Source organism: Diadema setosum, chromosome 5 (assembly GCF_964275005.1).
Source record: "Diadema setosum chromosome 5, eeDiaSeto1, whole genome shotgun sequence".
Classification (NCBI taxonomy): Eukaryota; Metazoa; Echinodermata; class Echinoidea; order Diadematoida; family Diadematidae; genus Diadema; species Diadema setosum.
This window is the reverse complement of record NC_092689.1, coordinates 17,827,123-17,854,357: the sequence shown is the minus strand read 5'-3', so window position 1 is coordinate 17,854,357 and position 27,235 is coordinate 17,827,123. Positions and strand designations below refer to the sequence as shown.

At 41.1% G+C, this 27,235-nt stretch overlaps 2 protein-coding genes across 2 annotated transcripts; both read right to left on the bottom strand.

Annotated features, from left to right (window-relative positions):
- Positions 1-10,034: 10,034 nt before the first annotated feature.
- Positions 10,035-15,280, bottom strand: LOC140229162 (fructose-2,6-bisphosphatase TIGAR-like). The gene is made up of 5 exons (XM_072309428.1): positions 15,249-15,280; positions 13,362-13,518; positions 12,587-12,661; positions 11,465-11,563; positions 10,035-10,799 (listed from the first exon to the last, which is right to left on the bottom strand). Exons 1-5 carry the CDS (start codon positions 15,278-15,280, stop codon positions 10,185-10,187), a joined length of 978 nt encoding a protein of 325 aa, XP_072165529.1. The 3' UTR covers positions 10,035-10,184.
- A 5,173-nt stretch (positions 15,281-20,453) lies between these two features.
- On the bottom strand, positions 20,454-27,235 carry LOC140229164 (fructose-2,6-bisphosphatase TIGAR-like). Its single transcript, XM_072309429.1, has 5 exons — positions 27,207-27,235; positions 22,865-23,021; positions 22,274-22,348; positions 21,521-21,622; positions 20,454-20,882 (listed from the first exon to the last, which is right to left on the bottom strand). Exons 1-5 carry the CDS (start codon positions 27,233-27,235, stop codon positions 20,454-20,456), a joined length of 792 nt encoding a protein of 263 aa, XP_072165530.1.

Sequence of the window (27,235 nt, the reverse complement as noted above, 5' to 3'; positions counted from 1 at the left end):
AAGAAACGGTGTTTCTTTTGGTTCTTTTTGGTTGCACAGATATAGCGCAACACAGCATCAAAACAGGTGATATAATATCAGTGAAGCAGAAAACAAGAAAGTTCCCGCTGTGCAACCAGGAGGAAATAGAAAGACCAGTACAAGACTGTGGGATCGTGGAGTAATCGAACCATTGGAAAGCTCTTGGGAAGTAAGCAGACATCGTGTCAGTCAAAAAGAAAGATGGCTTTAAAAGAGTGTGCATTGATTACTGCAACTTAAACGAAGTGAAGATAAATGACGCATATCCTATACACTCTCTGTATTGATCATTTAAGTGTCAATGATTTTATCAAACAGGGAACCAAGACTGACCATAGAGGTAGAGCGAGGGCAAACAGGACAAACTACTCCTTCCTGCATGCCCTCTGTAACAGAGCATATGCTAAAAATGGAGGAAGCTAAAAAGACAATAAACAAAAAAGTAAAACCAAACATCATGATGGCCCAGAAGAGGCAGAAGGAGTATCATGACAAGCAGCACCTATATCAGGTAAGAATTTTAACTGAACTGAGACCAACGATTTCCACGGTGAGCAACTTTCAATAAACCCCTATTTGGAGTGATGTCGTATATATCTGTAGATTGAAAATGGCTCATTGCATCTCGTTGTATCAGGATTCCCCTGTACCTCAAACAGACAAACCTCCACTTGTCCACCCTGGAAATGTCCTACGGCTTAAGAGTTGCCAATACCTCTTGGTCATCTGATCTGATCTACTTGAGACTCCTATGACTTTGTACATGCCATTACCAGCCAGCACGCCGAGGAACTTCTTATGAACTGTAATTGATTTTCTACACCAAACCTCTATTCAGGCTACTGGCAGGTAGTGCTCGACTCCGACCAATGCACAAGACAAACATCATTCATCGTAAGAGATGGTCTCCACAAGTTGAAAGCTATGCCATTCCAGTTCACAAATACTCTGGCTACGTTGAAGGCGAGTGCCTCATTGAAAAAGTAATCACAGTGAGAAAATGAGGCCGAAGAGGAACTGGAGGACTATGTAGCTGCACTGTGCATATGCATAAGAAGAGCAGCATGCTCAGGCAAAAGCGCTGTGCGTCAGAAAAGGAACTATGACAGGAGAACCAATACTCCGGGACTGCATGAAGGTGACTTTGAGTGCTATTATGATCCCTCCAAAAGAAACGGTGTTTCTTTTGGTTCTTTTTGGTTGCACAGATATAGCGCAACACAGCATCAAAACAGGTGATATAATATCAGTGAAGCAGAAAACAAGAAAGTTCCCGCTGTGCAACCAGGAGGAAATAGAAAGACCAGTACAAGACTGTGGGATCGTGGAGTAATCGAACCATTGGAAAGTTCTTGGGAAGTAAGCAGACATCGTGTCAGTCAAAAAGAAAGATGGCTTTAAAAGAGTGTGCATTGATTACTGCAACTTAAACGAAGTGAAGATAAATGACGCATATCCTATACACTCTCTGTATTGATCATTTAAGTGTCAATGATTTTATCAAACAGGGAACCAAGACTGACCATAGAGGTAGAGCGAGGGCAAACAGGACAAACTACTCCTCCCTCCATGCCCTCTGTAACAGAGCATATGCTAAAAATGGAGGAAGCTAAAAAGACAATAAACAAAAAAGTAAAACCAAACATCATGATGGCCCAGAAGAGGCAGAAGGAGTATCATGACAAGCAGCACCTCTGTCAGGTAAGAATTTTAACTGAACTGAGACCAACGATTTCCACGGTGAGTAACTTTCAATAAGCCCCTATTTGGAGTGATGTCGTATATATCTGAAGATTGAAAATGGCTCATTGCATCTCGTTATATCAGGATTCCCCTGTACCTCAAACAGACAAAACCTCCACTTGTCCACCCTGGAAATGTCCAACGGCTCAAGAGTTGCCTACCTCTTGGTCATCTGATTTGATGTACTTGAGACTCCTATGACTTTGTACATGTCATTACCAGCTGGCATGCCGAGGAACTTTTAATGAACTGTAAGTGATTTTCTACACTAAACCTCTATTCAGGCTACTGGCAGGTAGTGCTCGACTCCGACCAATGCACAAGACAAACATCATTCATCGTATCAGATAGTCTCCACAAGTTGAAAGCTATGCCATTCCAGTTCACAAATGCTCTGGCTATGTTCAAGGCGAGCGCCTCATTGAAAAAGTAATCACAGTGGGAAAATGAGGCTGAAGAGGAACTGGAGGATTGTAGCTGCACTGCGCATACGCATAAGAAGAGCAGCATGCTCAGGCAAAAGCACTGTGCGTCACAAAAGGAACTATGACAGGAGAACCAATACTCCGGGACTGCATGAAGGTGACTTTGGGTGCTATTATGATCCCTCAAAAAGAAACGGTGTTACACCCAAGCTGCAACTTCACTGGAAAGGTCTGTTTCTGATCATTACTCCACTATCTGATGTAGGGTTTTTTTTTTTTTTTTTTTGCATACAAGCCTCCCCATGAGCGAAACTCTTTTAGTGGTTCACAGTGACTGACTCAAGCCGTAAGAAGGGGAGAAACTAACTGCATGGTGGTGGAAAAGGCCTCAATCAGCAGCCAAAAAGAATAATTACGAGGCTAAGGCAGTGTCATCACAAGATGAGTCAGACACTGTCAAGGGCTGGAAACAGTCGCAATCAAACATGACTGTTATTTCCTCTCACACTCCTTTCTGACTTTAGAATGAAAATGTTGGTGAAAATCGCCATTATCCAGAAGGCATAAGAAGACCGGAATATTTTAGTAAGAGCAGAGAGCAGCGATGTAATTCATGTGTAGACAAAGTGTGTAAATAGTATGGTAAGACTTTTGCAGTGACTGCCTTGGGACCAGAAGGGACTAGCATATGTTTTACCCTTGCCAGTTGGATGACTACAATGATTGCCGCCACAGGAGGGTGATTACCTGTTGCAAATATGCAGCAGGGTGTGTAGAAACAGAGAGGACCTGTATCGTCACCTGAGGTAGTGCCACTATAAAAGGTGTGGATATGACTGCTGCCAGTGTCCTTGCTCATCCAACAAGTCAAGTAAATAAAGAGACACATCTACCAAGTACACTGCAGCCCTACAGTCGGGGCAGAAGCAGTTCTTCCCAGTTCCCACCACAACCCACTATCAGCTACTGAGGGAAATAACCCCCTTGGACTGCTCCCCTATCTCAACATTGCCAACAGTGACGGGCAAATCACTGGCAATGATGCTGCAGGAATTAGGCAATGTTGAGCCAGAACCAGACAAGGATGGTAACCGGCCTTACCCAAGTCCCCCATTGACAACCAAACTACCGACCAAATACCGGCTACAGATCTGTCTGTAAAACCAGGTGAACACCATAAAACCATTGAAGCAGAAGCAAGATCGATTGAGGGTAAAATTTCAGTGTCAATGGTAGAGAACAAAACAATCACATACTTATCGCGAGATGTTTGTAGCAAGCAATAGTACCCTGTATACTGAGCGAACAGGATGCTGTCCACAAAGTTTCAGCAAAGTGTCCATACGCATAGTTGATACAGATGTCCTAGTCCTTGCGGTGGACAGTAAAACTAATGATGTATGATTTAGATCGCAATGGAAAAACATTTCCACCCCCAAAGTTTATCTAACCTACAATATCAACTAGGCAATATCAATCAAAAATGCCAGCCATTTTTGTCACAGATTGAATCTGATATGTTTTGTGGGCAGTAAAATTACTGAGGGAGGTTTTTTTTTTTAATGCAGTGAAAAAAGATTTTCACCCCTGGTAATGATTTTCAAATTAGCTAAGGTGGCCATCTTCTTGATAAATGGTTTCCATTCTGAAACAGGTGAAATCTGAGATATTATCTGGACCGTAGAAGTACTGATGTATGGTTTATAATATAATGGAAAAAGATTTCCATCCAAAGAATTGATCTAACCTACAATACATGTAGTCCCTTTCTTTTGGTCTTTTAGTAGAGTAAGTGTTGCTCCAAATCAGTATGGCTCTCTAGAAGTTATATTAAGAAATGTATCAAAATTGGAAGTTCGAGGTTGTGTTTGCTACTTGTGGACAAATATTCTTAGCCATCAGTATTAATCAGTTTTACTGAATTCTCTTATTCTTCTCCCAATTTAGATTAATGGCAAATCATCCTTGGAAGTCATACAACTTACAGCATAACTGCAAACAACAAGTGTCACTGAGCGCACATCGATGACATTTACCATGCCTTATAACAGGAGGGTGACAGGATGCATTCATAGCAGTACACAAAAGGCCAAGATTTCTTAAGTGAATCAGAGGATTGCGAGAAATCACACAGCTTATCGTTCATTTTTGAGCTCATGCATACTGAAACAGACTACAGAACCATCACAGTGGTCTTTAATCTCATTGAATGCTGAATCAAGCTTTTTTTGAGTACACCGGTAGGTGAACATAAGCTGAGAGGAGAAGAAAACATCCCTGGACAAAAACATCAAGATGATATTGCTTGCATTGAGGGGGTGGACAGGAATTGGGCGAGGGGCAAACCAAGTGGCCAGTGCTTTGAATGACTTTCTTGATATTGAATACAATGGACATCTCAGGCGATAAGGATGAAGCAACTCGAGCATATGGCAAGACATTATGATTCCTAGGGCAGGCACCTTAACTAGTTGAGATATTTTGCCATGGACTTAATAGTATGCATTTCTTGAGGTAAACTTGCTGTGTTGCTGGGTTTTTTTTAAAACAAAATGAACATGGTAAAAAGGCAAAAAAGACAATGTGATTCACAGTAAAGATGGGATCCAACGTACGCAGACCTCGAAGTTCGCGTACGTCAAACTATTTTCTTCAGTCCCGACTAATTCGAGGTATACGAGGTTGACTGTATTATCGACTTCCAGGTGAGCAATGGCGGCCATTTTTGTCACAGGTCGAATCTGTGGTGGTCATTTATCTAAAAATCATCACTGGGGCATAGTCTACCTGCATACCAAATTTCATGCTTGTTTCACCAAACCCACAATTCTTCACCTATCTGTTATACTAGAAGTCATACCTCGGGATACTGAATTACTTTGGTAAATTTCTCCCAAACCTCGCTACCATCTTAAAACTGCTGCACATTTTGCTGAGGAAGGGCATATGATGGCAGTGGACACAAGCAGCACAAAGCTTTCAATGACAGCAAAGAGTTGCTCAAATCGTTGCAGTTATTCACCTACTACGTGAGCTACAAGGATCTCACACTCGCTTGCGATACCAGCCCACTTGCCCCCCCCCCCCCCCAAAAAAAAAAAAAAAAAAAAAAAAATTTTTTTTTTTTTTGGGGGGGGGGGGGGCAAAACAAGTTTTTGCCCCCCCCCCCAAGTGCCCCCTGTAACAAATAATTAATCAATTACTTAAAGATCAAATTGAACAATAAAGGCACTTTTCTTGTCTAAAACTTGTCAATTTCATAAATGAAAATGCAAAATTATTTACATTATAATATACCTTATAATATCTAAAGTTATTAATATACATTAATATTTACTTATGAGTAAATTTAGTGTATAGATGGTAGCCTTGCATCATCCAGTGTGCCCCCTGAAAGATACCTTTAGTTAACCTTACATTTTCCCTTTCTTCTATGCTTTTTAGCAATATAAGAATGTTGTTGTTTTTTTTGCTTGAACAATGCGATCACGTTTAAGCTTTTAATGAATACATTTCAGACGAATGGCAAAGTGAAAGTGGCTTGCTCGCTCTGCCCGTACATATAGTAAAATGAACAGTTTTCATAAGATATATCACAAACTTCTCCCAGCTAGCTGAATGCCTCTACCAACTTCTCGCAACAAACTTCACCCTGCCAAACATGTCAAGAAAAGAAACACGAAGCAGGAAGTGACCAACTCACCCCCATCGAGTACACATTCTGTGGAAGGAATGTCACCGTATTGCCTTCTCATCCCTGATCAAGAACTTGCTCCAAGCTCCCATCATGGCCTACCCAGATTTTGGGAAACCTGTCGTAGAGCTCACAGGAGTAGTGCTGTACGAAAAACAAGATGAGTTACGCGTCATTCAGATTGCTAGGAGAGAAGGCAATCCCGCAAATGGCCTCTCCACGAGTGCAGAGATGGGCAATAACATTAGCGGCATACGAGTATAGCCGGGGAGATAAGAGTGGAGATACCTGCACAGTATATCATGATGACGCCTTGGTATACAGTCTGAGATTACAAGATCACATCGCCCACCTCCAGAGGGTACTACGACAAGTGAAGGAGAAAGACATCAAGTTCAAGCCATCAAAGTGTCAGTTCTTGGAGAGACAAGTGAAGTATCTTGGAAGGATTGTATCAGCTGAGAGACACCACACAGACCCAGATGACACAGAAGCTGTGCAAATCCTGAAGGAGAAGACACCAGCCACAGCAGAGAACTTTGAAAGCTGTTTAGATTAGTGGAATATTATCGTAGATATATCACAAACTTTTCGCAGCGAGCTGCATGCCTCTACTAAGTTCTCTCAGCAAACTATACCCTGTAAACCATGTCAAGAGAAGAAATGCAAGACAGAAAGTGATCACCTCCCTCCCATCCAGTATGCCAATTGAATGGAAATAATGTCACCACATTGCACTCTCATCCTTGATGAAGAACTTGCTCCAAGCTCCCATAACGGCCTACCCAGATTTTGGAAAACCTGTTGTAGGGCTCGCAGGAGTAGTGCAGTAACAAAAAGAAGACAACAATTTCGCCTCATTGCTTATGCATCTCATCCTCTTACCCCTCGTGAGCAGAACTACATCTTCATTCTGGCAAAACTTGAACTGTAAGGCTGTTGCTTCTGCTATCATTGACAGATGTCTGAAAAGACAGTGACCAGTGTCCTCTACAACAATCAAAACCTTCAGTTCTGTTTTCCTAAAGTTTCCCTCCACAAAACGTGGTATAATTTTGGCATGAGAATGAAAAGTCCTTTCACCTTTTCAATGATCATGTCTACAGTGCATCATATTTTGAGAATGATACAACTGCTAGAGAGAAGGTGAGTATATACCTGTTTGTTTCTTGATTTCTAAATGTACTGAGATCAAAGGTCTTATTCCTTATTCTATACATGGAAATCCTGCATAAACCAACACATGATTTCCTGTTTATCAATTCTTAATGAAGCAGTGCACAAGTTGAATTACTGCAAAATCCAATACTTGCAGCATATACTGAGGAATTCATGAACTGTAAAAACTTTATACCCTATTACAATAAATTCATGACTAAGTGGAATATTTTTTAATATTGCATGGTGATTATATTTTAGTCATTACACTACAGTGGGTCGCCGTGTCTCCTGAATATTCAAATTTGAGCAAACACATCACAGACAAACATCTCACATACTATGGTTCTTAAAGACTATTTTTTATATGATTATAATACTATATATAAAACATATTCTAAATACAGTACACACAATATAGGTCTTCAGAGGTAGGGCACACACAATTTTGACATTCTGAGCTAATATATACTGTACACAACACATACTGTGTAATATATACTGTACACAACACATACTGTGTACTGTTCTTTCATGGTACATGCCAAAAATACAGTCACATTCAATCATAACCTTGTAACGCATGAAACAGCACCACAGTATTGTCACTTTACATCAGCCAGTCTTGACTTCATAAAGACAATGATCTGTGTTTGACATATAGTTTCTAAAGGCACTCAATCAATAAAGCGTAACTATGAGATGGAGATATTATATAGCTTATGACATAATTTGGCTTTGACTCATATTTCTCTGTATAATACATGAATATAAGTTTGTGCGAAGATAAATAATAAACAAGGACACTTTGGCTAGTATTCGAGTAGTGCTAGGTTTCTTTTTCATGCAAATTTGTTATCAAAATGCAGCCATTCTCACCCATAGTCAATTTTGCAATAGTGGAAAAAGAAATTGAGTCCACACTCAAGAAATATGTGGAACTTTTCGTTTGTTTGTTCATTTCCATCTGAGAGATGGCTGGATAGCCCATATTCAGCTACGTTAAGCTGGTCTTCCATGGGATCCAGTTGGATGTGAGGTGGGACCACTTCACTAGGTTAAACACCCTGATCTTTGCGATGAATGAATGAAGCAGGATCTTTTACGTGCATAAGTTGTTACTCTCTCCATTTTATGTCCTATCAGAGGGACAGAGTGTTTTGCCTCTTGCTAGAGGGGATGGTATGCTAACACACAACATTGCTCAGTCCAGACTCGGGTTCGAACCCGGGCCACGTGATCGTGAGGCAGACGTGCTACCAACTGAGCCAACTCACCGCCCTCCTTGCTATCTCCAATTATGGAAGGCTCTCTCATTAATTTGCACACATACATTCTTCACATCCCTCTTCTGGGTATGACCATACAATTTTCTAATATATTCCATAAATGAAATGTTCTAGCACTTGAAGGATTCTTTCTATACAATTATTTTCAATTCAATAAAAATATCCTGACAGTTCACTCCCGTTGTAATGAACACAGTTATAACGAAATTCCGGTTACAAAGAAATAAAAATTCACACTGCAACATTGTCCCCTCTCTGTTTTTCCATTGTTTATTTGTTTGGTTTTAACAAACGTAATAAAACCGCCAGTCCTGAGGACTTCATTATAATGGGAGTCCACTGTAGAGTCGTAAAAAAATATTGAATCATCTAATTTGCATTAAGAGCATCATGCTGATAACGCGAGGGTCATGAGTTCTGGCCTTGTGTAGATCATCATCATAGCAGCAGTATTTTATGTCACTGAAGTGAACACATCCAACTCCATCCTGCGGGTCGCAAACCAGCACATTGCTTTACCTCTTGCCTTTGTTCAGCACCCCAGTACCAGTTTTGTGTGGCATACTTTCTCTGCATGAGTGGCCAGTGACACCACTTCACAACATCTGGACACACTTTGTTGTTCTGGTCCCCTAGCGACCTCAAAAAACAGGGATATCTCAATTCTAGGTCACCCCATCCACACCTTCTTTGCCATCAATTTCTGTGACCAGACGTGGAATGCCAATTACTTTACGACTGGATTTCCACAAGATTTTTCGTATTACCGATAATTGCAGGAATCATCTACACATACCAGGAGGATAATACTGCACCACGGTCCTTCCTCATCCTTCGCTGTTGCACTAGTGGCCAGTCAGTCCAACACTGCATGCCATGTCTTTGCTGCTTTCAACATCCACCACAAGATGACTAGGCCCTCATTACTTATACCTAGAAATTGGTGACCCAAATGGGTCTAGGGCAATTACCCGCTGGGCAATTACCACAGATCCTTCCCTTGACCTTAATCCGAATCCTAAACCTGAACTCACAACCCTGACCCAAACTCTAACCCTAAACCTAACCATAACCCTATGGGGTAATTGCCCTGATACAGACCCAAAGTGATGGGAAAGGAAGAGGCAGCTTACGCTATGCCAGCCATGACCCCCACCCCCTACCACCACCTCCCAGCACTAATGGAGGTGACCCTGAAACTCCCTCCCATCTGGCTGATCAACTCAGTGTTTTGGTTTGCACAGGTGGAAGTTCAATTTGGCATATGAAGGATCACCAAGCAAACAACCCACTTTGCTTATGTCACATCTTTGCTTCAACCTGAGATTGCACAGGAGGTTGGGAACTACACTATTATTCCCCCCCCCCCTCCCCCCGCTCAAGGCGGCATCAGAAGAGCAATGCCTCCATCAACTCCTCACTGCCAAGGTACTCGGTGATTGCAAGCCTTCCAAACTAAGATACAGAATGCACCAGCTTTTCAGAGACGCCACCTATAAGGAGTACATCTGATAACAACTTTTCCTGCAACATTTCACAGGTGATGTCCTACAGATACTGACAACTATGTCAGAAATAAAGGTAATTGAGCAAGTCACGGAGTTCAACTGTTGGCAGGCAAGATCATTGAGGGTCTCCTCGCTGTTTGCATGGTATTGGCAGCTATCATGCCTAAGACACCACCAATAGCAAGTCCCATGAAATAAACTTAAAATGGTTTTATGCCTTTGATCTGCAGAAGCAGTGTGAAATGGAGAAGAAATAAATGAGACATATGACATTTTGGCAGACATGTAATGACCAATTATCTTCTGTTTGTTCAGGATATCCCGTATGACAGAGATGACAAAATCTTCATGATTGCAGGTTATCATGTGACAAATGGTCACTGAGGAAGACAAAGTAGCACTCCATGTCACATATACTCCCTTTGCTGTCCAGCTCCACTACAAAAGTGCTCAGTCCTGTATTGGGGCACCCAGCCCGAAGCAGGCCCGGGCCACCAGGGATATCCATCCTGAAGAGCTTCTGCAACTTTTGAAACAGAGCGCGGAGCATGAAACCGTGGGAAGACACCAGAATGTGGGGACAGTCCAGGGGCGCACTCCTCACGCCGGTTATCCCCGAGACAAAGATGGTATCTATCCTGTCCTCTTGGCCTGCGGTCTCCCGTGCTGTGTGTGACCTAGCATCGGCAGAAGAAGATGCACTGGCACTCATGGCTGTAGTCCCACTCCCTGATATTGGCGTAGTGCTATCTGAATCCGAATTCACAGCACTCTTCTGCTCACTCTCCCCCTCTGCCGCAAAGACTACCTCGAACTGACTGTGAGACACTCCTTCATCCTCCTCCCTGGAGAGCAGGGATCCGGTCGTAACACAGATTTCTTCCCGTTCTCTGTTCTGTTCAAACTCTTGATGGAGTTCCTTGCATAAGTCATTGAGGAATGACAATCCCCTGTCAACCACCTGCAAAAAAAGAAAAAAGAAAAAAAAAAATGAAGCACTGTCATGCATCGATGCTTTTAATGACACATGTATGATGTTGAAATGGCCCTTACAATGATGAAATGTCTGCAAAAAATTTCACGGAAGCACCACTTTTCTAGAAATCTTTTTTCTTCAGAGCAGCTGATTGTGCAATTCAATTTCCATATACTGTAAAAGTGGATATTTTCATGCGACTAATTTTTGCACTCGGCCAGGTAAGATGGATTTTTAGTGTTTTTAATTGCGCAGAATCAAGACATGAACTTCTGGAACATATGGCATGCAAAAATATTTGCATGCTTTTACTTTCGTGCAAGCGTCTGGTTGCGCGAAATGTGCAAAAAGTTCCACACCACAAAAATTTCCACTTTGACAGTGCCACATATTCATTGTGAATGTTACCACTGATAAGGAAACTTATCTTATATTGAACACTAATGCTTTTTCAATTTCTTGAAAGCTTTCCTTCAAATGATTGCGATGCTATGAGTTAGAGATCAGCGTTAACTAAAGAGATGCTCGAAAATACTTTTCATGGTGGTTTGTCGACCAAAACTTAGGCTCTAATGTGAGGAAACATGATGGATGAAATAAAAAGAATGTCAGTAGCAATCAAATCCCCCTTCGCCTCCCTTTCACCTTACCTGTGAGGCAGTTTCTACTCCAGATATGCTAGAGTTGGGGCTGGTTGCTTGAGCCTGTCGATACTTATTTCTTGTCGCTCCTTCAAAACTCCCAAAGTACTGCAATTCCAAAAGAGAATCAAAATTCTTATCTACCTATAGAAACTGTTCTTAAATGATCAACACAAACACATCATAATTACTGCACGTACACAAAAATATCACATCTGGTAAATCACATGGCTCACAGTTTCACATTGCATAAATCACATAAAGGTTTTAAAACAGATTGATTCACTGTAGCTTGCAATGACAACTCAAGTTAGCAGATGTTGGCATGTATATAGCGGCAAATTGACTTTGCTGTGACGATACAATGCAAGATATGGAATGATTTTCCCCTCACAATAAATTGAAATCATACATCAACACACCTAAAATTCCCCAATGCAAACTAAGGAAGTATCTAACTATGCCAGTTCTACAATCACATGACTTCTAATGCAATGCTAACTAATGGCATTTATTAAATTACATATTCTGGAAGGACATAACTCTTCACGTGCCAAAGCATTTAGCTTGCCAGTAACTTGCTTTGCTTTTCTCATCAGGATTCAGTACTCCATCAAAGCTTTACCATGTTTTTAATTTGCAAGCCCACTCAAGTGTAGCAGTAATGTGCCTCAGTCCCACAGGCAGATCATGACAACACAACAGGGACCAGGGCCCCATTTCATAAAAGATGTTAGGATAGCAACTCTTGCTGTAATGGCAACTTCCAATAGCAACAGCCAATGAGGAAGCTGGATTCTTGTCATTACGACAATTACCATTCCAGCAAGAGTTGCCATCATATCAACTTTTTATAAAACGAGGCCCTGATCCTAGAGGGATTACAGTAGGTAAAAGGCATGCAATCTCTATGCATTGACAATAAGATTCCAGACAACAGTGCAAACCGGCCAGACATTCAGTGCAAACTGGCCAACAAAGCACTTTCTTCAGGTACATACAATGTATTAATCAGCCAACAAAGCATGGCTAGGGTTGAACAAGTGATACAATACCTGCCTGCTAAGTAGCCTATCATCCCCTCCCCCCTCCACCCCCTGCTTTTGAAAGTAAAATCAAAACATGGATTACCCTTTCTCTCAGTCTAGCATCCTTGATAATGCCTGGTCGAGGAATCTTGCCATTCTTTATGACACCTTCTGCCGTCTGCATAGAAGAGAAAATAAACAAGACGTGACTGGAGAATACAGGCTGGATTAGATTGTTTGCATACAGGTTCGCTTAAATATTATAATTTCTAACTTTTATGAGTTTAAATATTGGAATGTAGCAGCACTTTTTTTCCCCCTTTTGGTCTTCTCCTACCCCTACTACAAATGTTAGTGGTTCCATTTCAGTATCCTTGTTCTTCTGCCTTCCTCATGGTTCTTCTCTTTCCTTCTGCATATATTTATTCAATGCTGTACATATTCCCCTTGGAACGTAATCACACTTCACTCGACCATACATACATATATAGTAATAATAATGTCACAATAGAGGAATGCATTAAATGCCAATTGCCTTGATTTTGATTAAAAACCAGAATTTTCGGAAACCTCTCCCTTCGTCAGGGATGAAAGTGCTTATGAATTTTCACAGTGATATTAACAGTACTGTTAATACCTATTAATATCACTGTGAAAATTCATAAGCACTTTCATCCCTGACAAAGGGGGAGGCCCCCGAAATTCAGATTTTGCATCAAAGTCAAGGCAATTGGCATTTACTGCATTCCTCTATTGTGACATTATTATTACTATATTTCTAGTACTGCTAATTATGCGGATACCTGTATATATATATATACATTGTACATACATGTAGATACGATGATTTGTATTGTTGTAAAGAAAAAAAAAATCACCTGAACACATCTGTTCAGATCACTAGAGTAGATTCTGCTGAATGGTTCCCTGGCGAGATATCGCCCCAGAGCAGCAGCCTGCCGGAATCCTGTCTCATTGAGGGGTATGTCCGTCTGGCCCTGTAGTAAACCCTGCTTGTTGTATTCTGTCTCTCCACTGCAAGTGCAATGATATCATCATGAACAAATTCAAGGATATTCACTTACTCGCATAGATTTTCACAGAATCAATTTTCAAAGTATGATGACTTCATGATGAATTGTCACATTGTATTCTATATGATCTCATTTGAAAAAACACACACACACATACGCTGTATGCATACATGCACACAATGAATTTGAAATATTTCTTGACACATGATGATATGTGTGCAAATAATACAATTGTCAATAATGAAGAAATTGATTGATTTAGAGTAAAATGCAGATACGAAGAAAAAAGAAATTATATGAAAATTCTACTGGAATAATCATTAAAACAATGTTTCTTGACAAAATTGCCTGGACCATTCCAACTACAGTATAGTGTAGGCTTTTAAAGGGACTGTACAGTACTGGTTGAGGTATAGGATTCAGCTTGTAATGTTTTGCGAGATATTTAGAAACCACTCTATGAAATGTTACAGAGCATACAATTCTAAGGGGAATCAAAAGTTTATTTGATGAAAATCGGTTTTGAAATGACTGAGATATATAAAAACAAGGAAAAACAAAGAGATCCTAATAAAACTGAGTTGTGGCCTGTCAATTTTATTAGGATCACTTTTAGGATCTCTCAGCCATTTCAAGACCAATTTTCATCAAATAAACATTGAATCCTACTTGAAATTACATGCCTTTTCTTATTTCATAAAGAGGTTTCTCATTATCTCACCAAAAAATATTATAAACATGAATTCTCACCTCAACCAGTACTGTACATACAGTCCCTTAAAGTAGTACAGCACAAAACATATACAAGTGTACCGGTAGACCTAACCCCGGTGCGGGGCGCTGTACGGGTTGGGGTCGCTGGTGCGGTTACGCTATTATGGTAGACCTACCTACTTCACAATTCAACTTCAAGACAATGCAATATCCGCAATAAATAACTTCAATTGAGACAACACTGCATTGCAGCTATACTAAATCCAGCCATCTGACCTCGTATCCTGATGAGCCCAAATAGACTGCACCCATAAACTTACGTTAGAAGCTCCATCTCTTGAAGCAGACAATTGCAATATCCACTGTCTAGTGGTAGAGTCTACTGTTTATATTATGTCTGTATATGTGCACAATGTTTACAATTAGCGACAGGATGACAGCAGCCGGGTCAGCCACCTTTGATTGCGGGCTTAGTTTCTTATCTATGCTAACCAAACGCTAACCTGCACCTGTGCTGTGGGGCTGCAGTGATATGACAAATTAACGAGTTCACCCCTATGCATGATCACGATATACAGGTAAAAATACCTTGTCCTTGCAACCTCGGTCTAATCTGACAAATACACAGTTCCAACTCTCTCTACTACTAGAGTTTCTATACATTGTCATAGGCAGGACTTCAGAAGTAGAACCACTGACACGTTTGCAGTGCAGTGTTGGCATTGCAATGTTAAAACAAGACAGTGGTGGATTACCGAAAGTCTAGACAGAGCTCTCTTTTAAATACAAATCAGTTGTATTTGAATGAGAGCTCTGTCTACACATTACATTCTAGTACTATAAAGATCGATAGATCTACACTTCTGTTGCTTAACATTTTGCAAACATATAAATATATATGTGGGTCTACGGACAGTCTGGTCATATCTGGATTAGCCCTTCTGAACTTGTCTGTTGCCAGTGTTACTAGTCTACTCCTCTTTTTAAGAACATTGATATTAATTTTTTGTTACTCACTGCCTTACGAATGTCAGCATGAATTTCCCCATTTTCCTCGGGGCTCGGAAGCATCGCATTTAATACTTCCAAATAGCATTCCTTGAGCTTTCTTCAATTCCGCTGATTCAGCTTGCCTTTAAATACGTCGACTTCGCACAATCACCGCCCCGCACACGCGCCCCGCACCCACCACCCGCCGCCGCCGAAAGGCGCGGCTCACCATACCTGCACCTGGCCGTGGGGGCCTGCCTGCGCTCATGCGTGCTTGTACGAGTCCTGCGGGCTATGGCAAGCCGTTCGGGTCATTGCGTCAGGTCACTACACGTACCTCGAAACACCTACGCGTGCCTGACCACACGTAACGCCATCGTGTAGTTACCTGACGCATTGACCCGAACGGCTTGCCATAGTGTGGGTACACGTCACGTTACGTGTGGTCAGGCACGCGTAGGTGTTTCGAAGTACGTGTAGTGACCTGACGCAATGACCCGAACGGCTTGCCATACCACCCACCCTCAATCACGCTGTAGGCATCCCACACGGGACGTGACGAAGTCTGGGTGCTGTTCGTTATTCCGAAGGTTCGCTATTCTGAAGGTTCGTTATTCCAAAGGTTCGTTAATCCGAAACATACAAATTCCCTATACCCAGAGGTTCGTTAATCTGAAAATGAACAAGGGTTCGTTAATCCGAACATTTGTGGTGTTTTTCCGAAGATTCATTATTCCGGAGATTTGTTAATCCAAAAATGAAATTCGGAATAACGAATCTTCGGACTACAGAGCCTTCAGAATAACGAACCTTCGGAACAACGAGCTGTAACCACGAAGTCTACACATAATAAAGGACATATAATTGCCCGTATGTATGCAGGTATAGCTCACACGCATACGGTGTAAAGTCAGGGATATGGGGGTACAGAATATACCACAACCTCCCTTATAAAACATCAGTGTGTGTCCAACTTCTGCAACAGTCTCCAACATGCTCTCCCTTCATCCTTCTCCCCCACTCTCTCTTCCTCCCCCTCCCCCCGTCTCTCTCTATCTTTCTCCCTCTCTTTGATCTTTATTATAAGAATTGGGCGGCCATTTTCTCAAAAATGACTTGTTTCCACATTATTCTAAAGTTTGTAGTCATAAAACAAATAGGAAATTTTTGTGAAACCTACAAGTAAGTATACAACAGTCTTGCAATACAAAATTAGACATAATTATGTCTTACAATGTACACACCACAGACATAGACACACAGACACATGGGAACCAATGGACAAAAGCTGCTCCATTTCACTTTCACAAGCAGGAGCACAATTTAAGCTATAGGAAGACTGGGATTATATATCTGAAAACAAAAGTAACTTTTTAAAATCATGTGCAATCAATCAGAGATGAAAATCTTTATTCTGGCAAGAGCTTCATACATTTTTCAAGCTATACCATACATGTGCTGCCTCGTGAATGGGAGAAACATTATACAAATACATATTTGTAACAATTCACATTCCCAATGCATCCTATTCCCTTCTGTCTTTTACCTTTTAAAAACCAATATATGCAAAAACATAAAACAATCCAATAACAAATATACCCATGATAGCAAGGTAGAATAAAAGATAATTATGGTCTTAGGAATACTAGTGCTTATTACTCTTCAGAAAACATTTGATATACAGTGTACATGGTTTTCAGAATACCACTGCATTATTAAGAATCAATGGAATATTTGAATGACTCCTGAAATAATTTCCTGATGAGCTCTTCAGTTCAAAATCCTCCATTGTTTCTCTTTCAGAGGATGGAACTCCTCTTTACATGTGTAAGTTTTTGCTATGTTAGGCAAGTTAATTGTCTGTCTTACTCCAATTTCTGCTAATAATGCACTGTTGTGTTACATTTCCACATTCATTCTTGTTTGACAGGAGGTACAGCAGCACATAGTTAGGAATTATCATGATTATAGTCACACAAAAAGTATTTCTCATATTCTTTGCCATTGAAGCAGTAAAACAAAATAAGGAACTGACACATCAACTAGAACAATTCAAGTTTAGTTAAATCAAAATAGCAAATACCTACTAACATCTACAAATAAAAAGTGAACAAATTAAGCTGATGAATTATCTTCAGCTTTTTACTGGTAACATGATACAAAAATGTAATAAATTATTGCTTCAGAGAATGAAAAATATTGTTATTATACTTCAAATACAGCAGTCAGTTGCTCAATATAATATTGTACCAAGGTAGGCCCATCATGTATCAATATCACTTTGTCAAAACCACTTAATATTACCAAAAATGATTTGCTCCTGCTTACTAAGTAAATTTTGGCTTTCTTGTTGGACATTTTCTTTATGGATTCTGTTCACTGAGACTGTTCTTATAAGCATGACAACAAATGATTCATAATTAATCAAGAAGTGTGATGGTTCTTCAACAAAACAAGGGATATAATGCCCATAATGCTGATTTAACATGGTTTCTTTCACACTTCCTTTCAGCTACTGCACATGAGCAACTCTAATGACAAACAGCATTTTCTGCTCAAGAATTGTGGACAGTAACAGTGGAGTAGACTGAGTACACGTTGTCTGTGAAGAAAGTACTGTGCCATTATGGTACATCATATTCCAATTTCAAACTTCAGCTTCCCCACTCTTCCAATAATTCATTTGAAGGATTTTTTCTCTCTCTCTTATATGAGTATGTACGATACAACTATGGTTTCATGCATATATATCATCAAAAGATCTACAGTGCAGGACCCAGGTGAAGTCAACAGGATAATGAAACAGACATGTCAATTGATCACAAGTTAACTTTATTATTCAGGAGTAATATTTGGGTTATGGGTTCAATTCTGAAGTGACCAGTCTTTGTCAGAGAATCAAGGAATAGAATTGGTTGTGGGAGACCTGCAGCTATAGTGCTACTAATGAAAAATATCCTTAGTTATTGAACATCTAAGAGCATGTATTTGTTTTGTGCTGAACTAGATACATGTATCATAAACATGTACACTTATTCCTCAATGTTTGCATAAAGGATTATAGCACCAGAAAGGCATCATACACTGTAAATGGTAAGAACTGTCAATTCCAAGACTGCACTCTCTATAGAAGTCTAATATTTCTGCATTTGCTTTAAAAAGGAGACATTATATTTCACTACAAAAAACATTGAAAATACTGCCCTGCATACGAATTTTCTCTGATGTACAAGATTGCAATATGCAATACACATTCTACAATTTCTAGCAATGCAACATCTAATACATAAATACTTTGTCACACACAAACAAAACAGAAGGAATAAGGCAATGAAGTGGGTTTGACATTTGACATACCCTCTGGGCCAAACGCTGAGAACAGCACATGAACAAGCCAAAAACATGGGAAGACTGTGATAAATAAGTACAATGAGTTGCATGTCTTTTGAAAAGTAAATACAATGCAGGTATGAAAACCAACTGCAAAAAATATTTGTGTTCATAACCTTCACACAGACTACATATGCTATCACCTTCAACCAGCGATCTATTCATTGATATATCCAAGTACATAAATACACTTCAACCTGTCTTAATGGCCACCTGCCAAAGGTGGCCACCTGCTTTATGTAGCTACTACAAAGACCCTAGGAGAGAAGACAACAAGTGAAAGACCTTGTGTACAATGGCCACAGACTCCAAGTTAAGCCCTTGTTGGTATTGTTATCCCTTCATATTCTTTCCACCAGAACTGTAAAATCTAACAAGCAAGCCTTCTTCAGGGCCTAATAATTTGATATGCATGTATTACAGAAAGCAAACACAAATTACTTCTTGTTTTTGCATTCATCATTTCTAATGTTAGGCAAATAGTAACTTGTCAAGACAAGTTTCATTCATAGACGTATGGGAAAAGCGAATGTAAAGTTCATTACAGATGCTACACGATAGAATCACAGTGTTTGACTGTATAACTTCAGAAGACAAAAGGAGTTGTATGCACACTGCATACTGAAAACTTACAAATGTGTAACCTTGGGGTTCTCTGATTCTTGCTTTTCATTCAAAAGGCACGTGAAAGTAATCTAAGGAGAGCTGTGTGCTCCCTGTGTTCCTCACAGTACAAAAAAAAATAAAAAATAAAAAATAAAAAAATAAGGATGGAGTCCTTGCATAGTGGTTTTCAACTGTCATTTGATACATCAATCTTCGGCTCCTAGATGGTGTCTACCTAGAATTCTCTCACACATATCACTGTCCAGCCAAAGAATGCTATGATTCAAATCACTATTAAAGACTCATTCTCTGCAGCCTCTTCATGTAAACAATGGCTGGTCCCATGATGTGGACTCTGATGCACTTCTCTTGAAGGACTTGACATACCTCCTGCCTTTTCAGGATTTCAAGATTTCATTGAAAATCAAATTATTCCTATGCCACAAGTAAAAAAAAAAAAAAAAAAAAACTTGATTTCAGAGGTATTTGGCTATTAAAGACTCTTGCTCTCTTCTTTGTTAAATGCCAAATGTCTCTGTAGACAAGAATTTACCCACAACAGCACCACAGATTCTCAATTTCTGTCACAAGCAGGAAAAATATTCTATACTGTACCTGGTACTTACTACACTAATAAGCTCTATGAAACATACCTGTACTTCCACACTGTTTGATCATACTGAGAAACTGAAAAATCTCTCTGTAAAGGGCTCTACACACATTTGTCTACATTACCTGTTAAAAATGTTGATGAGCTGGTACACAATATTTTGTATTCAATGAATTGTTCCTAATCACTAGCTTCATATCATAGTGCAAGCAAGTACGAAGCTATCATAAAAAATAATCCTATACTTCACATGTTTACTAATGGACTTCAACGATAGATGAACCGAGGGGCATTTGAACCTACAATGAAGCACACACCAGCAAAGTACCCTTCTATTATGCACTAAGAGACATCAGCTTACAAATCTCTCTTCTTCTCTTAGTCTCCTGAGTCTTCCTATATCTTTCACAATAATGATAACAAACCTCTTTAATCTACATATGGTAAAACACATCTTACACCTAATATATTTCACATTATCAAACATGGATGAATTGAGTCACAAACCTACTATTCAATAAATATACTGCACATAGTTGCATGAGTGAAACCCTTACTTTCATGGGCTAAGTATTCACACATTCAAGCAAGATCTCAGTTGTAAGTACTGGTAAATGCAACATACTCTATCCTAAATGATCCACCTTGTAGATGAAGTAGCACCTAAGTCTCTCAAAGTCAAACTTGTCGTCTTTGTCCGTTTCGACGACGAGCGTGCTCAGGGAGGTGTTGGGGCAGCCGTCGTCGATCAGCCAGTCCCCCTCCGGGATTTCGACATTGACGATGCAGTAGAGGTACTTGAGGAAGTTTCTGGTCACAAAGCCGTGAGTCGAGAGCAGCACATGCGGGAGGCTCCGTGCCTCCTGGTTCTCTCCGGTGAACTCGGAGATGAAGACATCTGATGTGGTCTTTCCACCAGCCTCGGCTGCGGCGCTCCCTCCCTCCGCTGCTCCACTCGCTGCTATCTCACTCTTGGCCGCATTAGTCTTATTTGTCTCCTGCGTCTTCACATACTTGCACATGTCATGCAGGAATTCAATTGTCCTGGCTAATACCTGAAATTAAAATTGTAAAAAAAATTCATATGTTTCATTAATATTTCATATCTTACTTCTTTTTATGCTTAACATAGACAAGACTATGAGTGTACTGATATCAACTGTTCATAATGACACAAGCTCTAAACAAAAATGTACATCCATAAAATCAGTCCCAAACTTCTCACTTTCGGATAATATTACAAAAATCTTCTCTTTCTCAATCTATTACACTCCTTAATGAAAAATTACACTTATGCATGTGGTTCACACAAGATGATTCAGAAAATTAATTTCTATGGAAGAGGTGAGCACACACCAGGTCAAAACAGTACATAATAAAGTGACAGTGCAATAATTACACTGCAAACTGGAAACAGACCACTGGAGACAAGGATATTATGAGCTGATCAATTGATAGCACATCTACTGGATATCATGTACCCCACACAGAGCTCCTAATATATGTATTGGAAGTGAACTGCAATAGATGCATGACTAATGAAATGAACTAAAAAAAAATGAAATGAATTGCCCTTGGATCACCCAAGTAGATGAGTATGTAATAGCAGATGATTATGAAAACGCAAATGTTTAAAATGAGAGGAGTACTACAAGCTAGTCTGTTTTCCTTCTATAAAGATGGATGTTATTACCTGCTCTGGTGTCTCTCCTCCCTCGATGACAAACTCACCAACACAGTTCCTGAGGGCTTGCAGGTAAATGTCAAATGACATACCTTCATAGACTCCAAAGGCCTACATACATGATGGAAAGTCCAATGCATATACATGCATAATTAATATTTGCTATATGGCCCATAGATTATGTAAGGGTTTCATTTTGGGGCGCCCCTCACAAATTTAACAGCACACAAAAATATTAGCTCAGATTCCCACTTGTTATACATAGCAGCTAAGTAAAACACATGCATGGCCGTAAACATAATCATACATGCGTCAAAATATCAGGTTTGTTCAAGTGTATTTTGTACATTGCAACTAGTAAAAGTTACAAGTAGCTGAATGTCTGCTCTATTGAAATGATCTTGGAAATATTTCGGAATGCATCATAAAATCAGCAATTCTCAATGCTCTTTCGTTTAATTTCATAGCATCTTTGTTTTGAATGCAGGATCACTAATTTTGCCTCTTGAAAATGAGGGAATGATAATGATTTCTCTGTTTATTGCTGTACTCCATGATTGCAAAATAAACCCCTCCCAAAATTGTTGGGAAGTCCTGATTCACCAAAAATTAGACTTGCTAAATATATGGCATATACAATACATATTATCTCCTGGCATTTTGTTGTTATAAAATTACCCAAGTTGCCTTGAGATTTCAGTATAGAGAGTTAGCAGCATATTATATTACGCTTAATATAGTTCAAAATAAATCATATCTCACTCTTTCCCTCAGTCGCTTGTCCTGAATGACTTCAATGTTAGGATTGGGTCCTTGATCAATCACCTCTTTGACAGTCTGGACATGTGTACAATGACAATATACAGACAATACATTAGACAATATTTTGCTGTGTACAATGAAAATGCAAAATAATAATGGTAAACAAACAAGAGGGTACTGTAAAATATGATATATTCGCGGCATGAAATTTCTGCGAATTGGAGCCGACAGCATTTTTCGTGGCATGAAATTTTCATGAGTTGCCTCTAACATTGAATGCATATACATTGTAAATAAGAATTTTTAATGTCGTGAATCTTCGCGCTCGCAAAATTCACGAAATCAAAATGCATGCGGACATTCCTTGTTTTACAGTATACAGCTGAAGCTTGGCTAGATTTGTTTGCCATCCTTATAACAATACATGAAATGCTTTCAATGTTCACATTCAAAACAACTTACTGGGAAAAGTAGATTTTTATTTGTTTTTTTTCATTTTTTTATTTATTTATTTTTTTTTTATACAGAATATCATACATTCAGATGGAAGTACCATGAAACCATTTTGCATGTCACAAAGAACCAACTCACCTGGAGACATCTGCTCAGATCGCTCGAATAGACATAGTCAAATTTCTCTTTGGAGAGGTAAGCCCCTAGCCTCTTGGCCTGCTCCTTCCCTTCATTGTTCAGTGGGACGTCCGACTGTCCTTGGCATCTGAAGGTGGCATTCCACTCTGTTTCCCCACTGGACAACAGAACAGGCAGAAAATAGAGAGAAAATACTTGTTTTAACTATTTCATAGTCTAGATCATAATTACACTGCACATTTTCAGCTGTATGACTTTGAGACATCAGGCAACTCTTTTTAATAGCTCAACACACACAAAAAGTTTCACATTTTTCAATAGGCTTACTCATCTCATGGAGTATACCCTATCCAGTCGTCTGGTCTTTGAACACACATACACGTACACACAGGCTGGTGCGACTGGAGGGGGGGGGCAGGTCCTCCCCCCCCCCCACTTCTTTTTTTTTTTTTGTCAGCCAACCTTGGGAAAGAGAAGTGGCAGCAAGAAATGTGAAACCCCTCTTTTTTTGTCCTTTTTTTTTGGGGGGGGGGTGGGGGGGGGGGGAGGTGGTCGTCATCATCCATCATCATTGGGTCCAACACCCCCCCCCCCAGTAATAAAAAAAAAAACTAGATCCACACCTGCATATTTGTCTTGTTTGTACACTGTAACAAAATGCACACACAAGGCAAATGAAAGTCAAAAATACCATACCTGCCTCCCCCCCCCCCCACACACACAAGCTCTCTCGAACATTATCCTACAATAGTACAAAATGTCCCCCTACCCCCATTTTGACAAAACCTTGGTGCAACGTGCGGGTGCTGATAAGATCCACAAAATCAGATTTTGGTTTTTTTTTAATGGTATTTTAAGCGGCGATGATGAGAATAATCAGATCTCTCAAAATCTAGTTTACTTGAGACTTAATCTAAAACTAGAGTCTACTCATCACACTCTAAGGTATGCTTAATGACTTTGTGTAAAATACAATCAGTTCTTGTTGTCTAATGTTGCTTGTAAATACAACTTAAATTTAATTAAGTTGTAGCGGTTTCCAATACATATGTATCTCTGTATTTTTACTGTCTGGCTGCTGTCAATTATGCTGTCTGACAACCCGGTGTACCCAGCATTCTGTCAATATCCACGCGAGCTTTCTTTGTGCGCCGACACATGACAGGTGCGCACTACATTCTTCGCTTTTGTCATCGTGCCGAGGTACGCGTATTTCACATTCCAACAGTAGTCGGATTTTCATAAACACACCCCTTGTTTTGCTGTCACGGAAACAAGCTACCAATTAGTGGCGAGCTGTGCATTCTCACCAGCTAATTACCACTCTCAAAGCTCCTGTCCGTGACACGTTTTCTCCGACCACGCTGTTTCATTTTTCCATGCTTCCTCACTTCACGATTAGCTTTCATCCAGAGAGCACGATCTAATCGTCGAAGTCACGTCCGCATATCACCTTTACTTACGGATTATTCTCAATTCGGAATATCACACCTTCCCGGATTTTATACTTCGCGACTTTCGCTACATTTTATACCGCGATTCGCCCTTTCTTCATACTCTACACTCCAACCTGGGGATTTTTACATCGCTTCATTCAACGCGATCTACCTGCGCTCTACATTGCACTGCATCGGTCCTGCTAGCGTACTGTTCGTGGTGTGCAGGCTCTACCAGGGACCTCGCAGTTTCATCTATCCAGCGCCCCAGCGGTGGACTCTACCCTCGCTTGTGCTAGCCGCAGCACCCGGAGGATACTCCACGCTGCTGCTGGATATTTTGTACATATTTCTATGGGACACTGTCGTCTTCGGACACCCTAAGTGCATTCGGAGTTAGTCCATATTATTTCATATTATTTCGGGAAGTGCAATACATCCTACAAGGACACTGTTCACCTCTACTGGTGCCCTGGTGCTTTCTACACTACTCTAAGTGTCATACGGTCGTCTACCCTTCCTGTTGGTGGTACCCCCAGTCCTGTCGTCCTGTTCGCCATTCGGTGAGTTGTTAGGTATTACATCATAGGCCCGTACCATAATACCTATATTGGTGACCCCGACGTGATCGTATAGGGCCAACTTCACGTCCCATTCTACGTCCTCACCCTTCACTTCGACGAATACAATGGCTACCACCAGCCCTCCGGCGGACGTCATAGCGAACCTCACGGCGCAGGTCCTGCTGCTAACAGAGCAGCTGTTCATACTGGTAGCACGCATGGACGAACGACGGTCTCAGCGAACATCACGCCGTTCGCAACGGAAATACCGTCCTCGTTCTCGTCAGCGGTCCAGAGGCGGCAACCGCGGCCATGGAGGCGGGCCGCGCAGCTCGCCGCGGAAGCGAACCCCTTCCCAAATCTGACACGCTGGCAGTGAGTGCTACTTCCATTGGAAGTTTGGTGACGCCGCCCGGCAGTGCTGCTCACCCTGCTCGCGGCGAAAGAGACCAATCACTTCCAACGCACCAGGGAAACAGCCCAGCCAGACTTTAGCGGCGACGAGCCCCTCTGGCAGCGACACAACTGGTCGCCGATCTCCCACTTCGGATCGACAACACCGGGCTGTCGACTACGGCACACTTTCCTCGACCGTCATCGGAGCCGAAGTCAGCGCCCTCCCTCCTCCACCCAACAAGACGAAGCCCCCGCCTGCACAGCACTTTCAGGCGGTGAAGCCCCCCGTCACCACTCTCGGAGAGCGTTCGCCCACCCCCGACTTTGGCCCGCGTCGCAATCTTCGACGCAAACGCAAGCGGAACACCACATCCCACGCTCCCGCTCGTCCACACAACTCCACGCGTGATCCCAAGCATCTCACTCTGGAGATCAACGCCAAAAGGGAGACAACCACGACGAGTATTCCGCTCACTACACCGCGGCAGCAGCTGGATAATATAGGTATTATGGTTCGGGCCTATGATGTAATACCTAACAACTCACCGAATGGCGAACAGGACGACAGGACTGGGGGTACCACCAACAGGAAGGGTAGACGACCGTATGACACTTAGAGTAGTGTCGAAAGCACCAGGGCACCAGTAGAGGTGAACAGTGTCCTTGTAGGATGTATTGCACTTCCCGAAATAATATGAAATAATATGGACTAACTCCGAATGCACTTACATTGTAGGGTGTCCGAAGACGACAGTGTCCCATAGAAATATGTACAAAATATCCAGCAGCAGCGTGGAGTATCCTCTGGGTGCCGCGGCTAGCACAAGCGAGGGTAGAGTCCACCGCTGGGGCGCTGGATAGATGAAACTGCGAGGTCCCTGGTAGAGCCTGCACACCACGAACAGTACGCTAGCAGGACCGATGCAGTGCAATGTAGAGCGCAGGTAGATCGTGTTGAATGAAGCGATGTAAAAATCCCCAGGTTGGAGTGTAGAGTATGAAGAAAGGGCGAATCGCGGTATAAAATGTAGCGAAAGTCGCGAAGTATAAAATCCGGGAAGGTGTGATATTCCGAATTGAGAATAATCCGTAAGTAAAGGTGATATGCGGACGTGACTTCGACGATTAGATCGTGCTCTCTGGATGAAAGCTAATCGTGAAGTGAGGAAGCATGGAAAAATGAAACAGCGTGGTCGGAGAAAACGTGTCACGGACAGGAGCTTTGAGAGTGGTAATTAGCTGGTGAGAATGCACAGCTCGCCACTAATTGGTAGCTTGTTTCCGTGACAGCAAAACAAGGGGTGTGTTTATGAAAATCCGTCTACTGTTGGAATGTGAAATACGCGTACCTCGGCACGATGACAAAAGCGAAGAATGTAGTGCGCACCTGTCATGTGTCGGCGCACAAAGAAAGCTCGCGTGGATATTGACAGAATGCTGGGTACACCGGGTTGTCAGACAGCATAATTGACAGCAGCCAGACAGTAAAAATACAGAGATATTGGAAACCGCTACAAAGTTTACAAGTTTGCATTTGCTGATTAAATTTATCATTCATTTATTCAGCATGTTTGATTCATGAAGCCCGTTTTCCCCTGGTAAGATGTACATATCTAATCAAATAAACGAACTTGAGCAGTTTGTTATCATTGCAATATCAAAATCAAACAAAGTCATTCCAATAAGGGCAAACAAATTACGTGCGTGCGGATGTGCGCGTGACCAACAACTGCAATTCATGCAATGCATATGATGCAAAGAAAGGCTAACCGAACGAGCGACATATATCTCAATTGGTGGGACTACACAATCACTATATCGCAGCATCATGCAAACAGTATTCATGTTCGCCTCCTTGTTGCCTCGCTCATTTACAACATCATGCATGTGCTAGGAAAACGAACAAGATGTAGGACAAAGGGTAAAGTATCAAATGAATGAACTTACTGTCTCAAAAACGTTAACATAAACTTCAT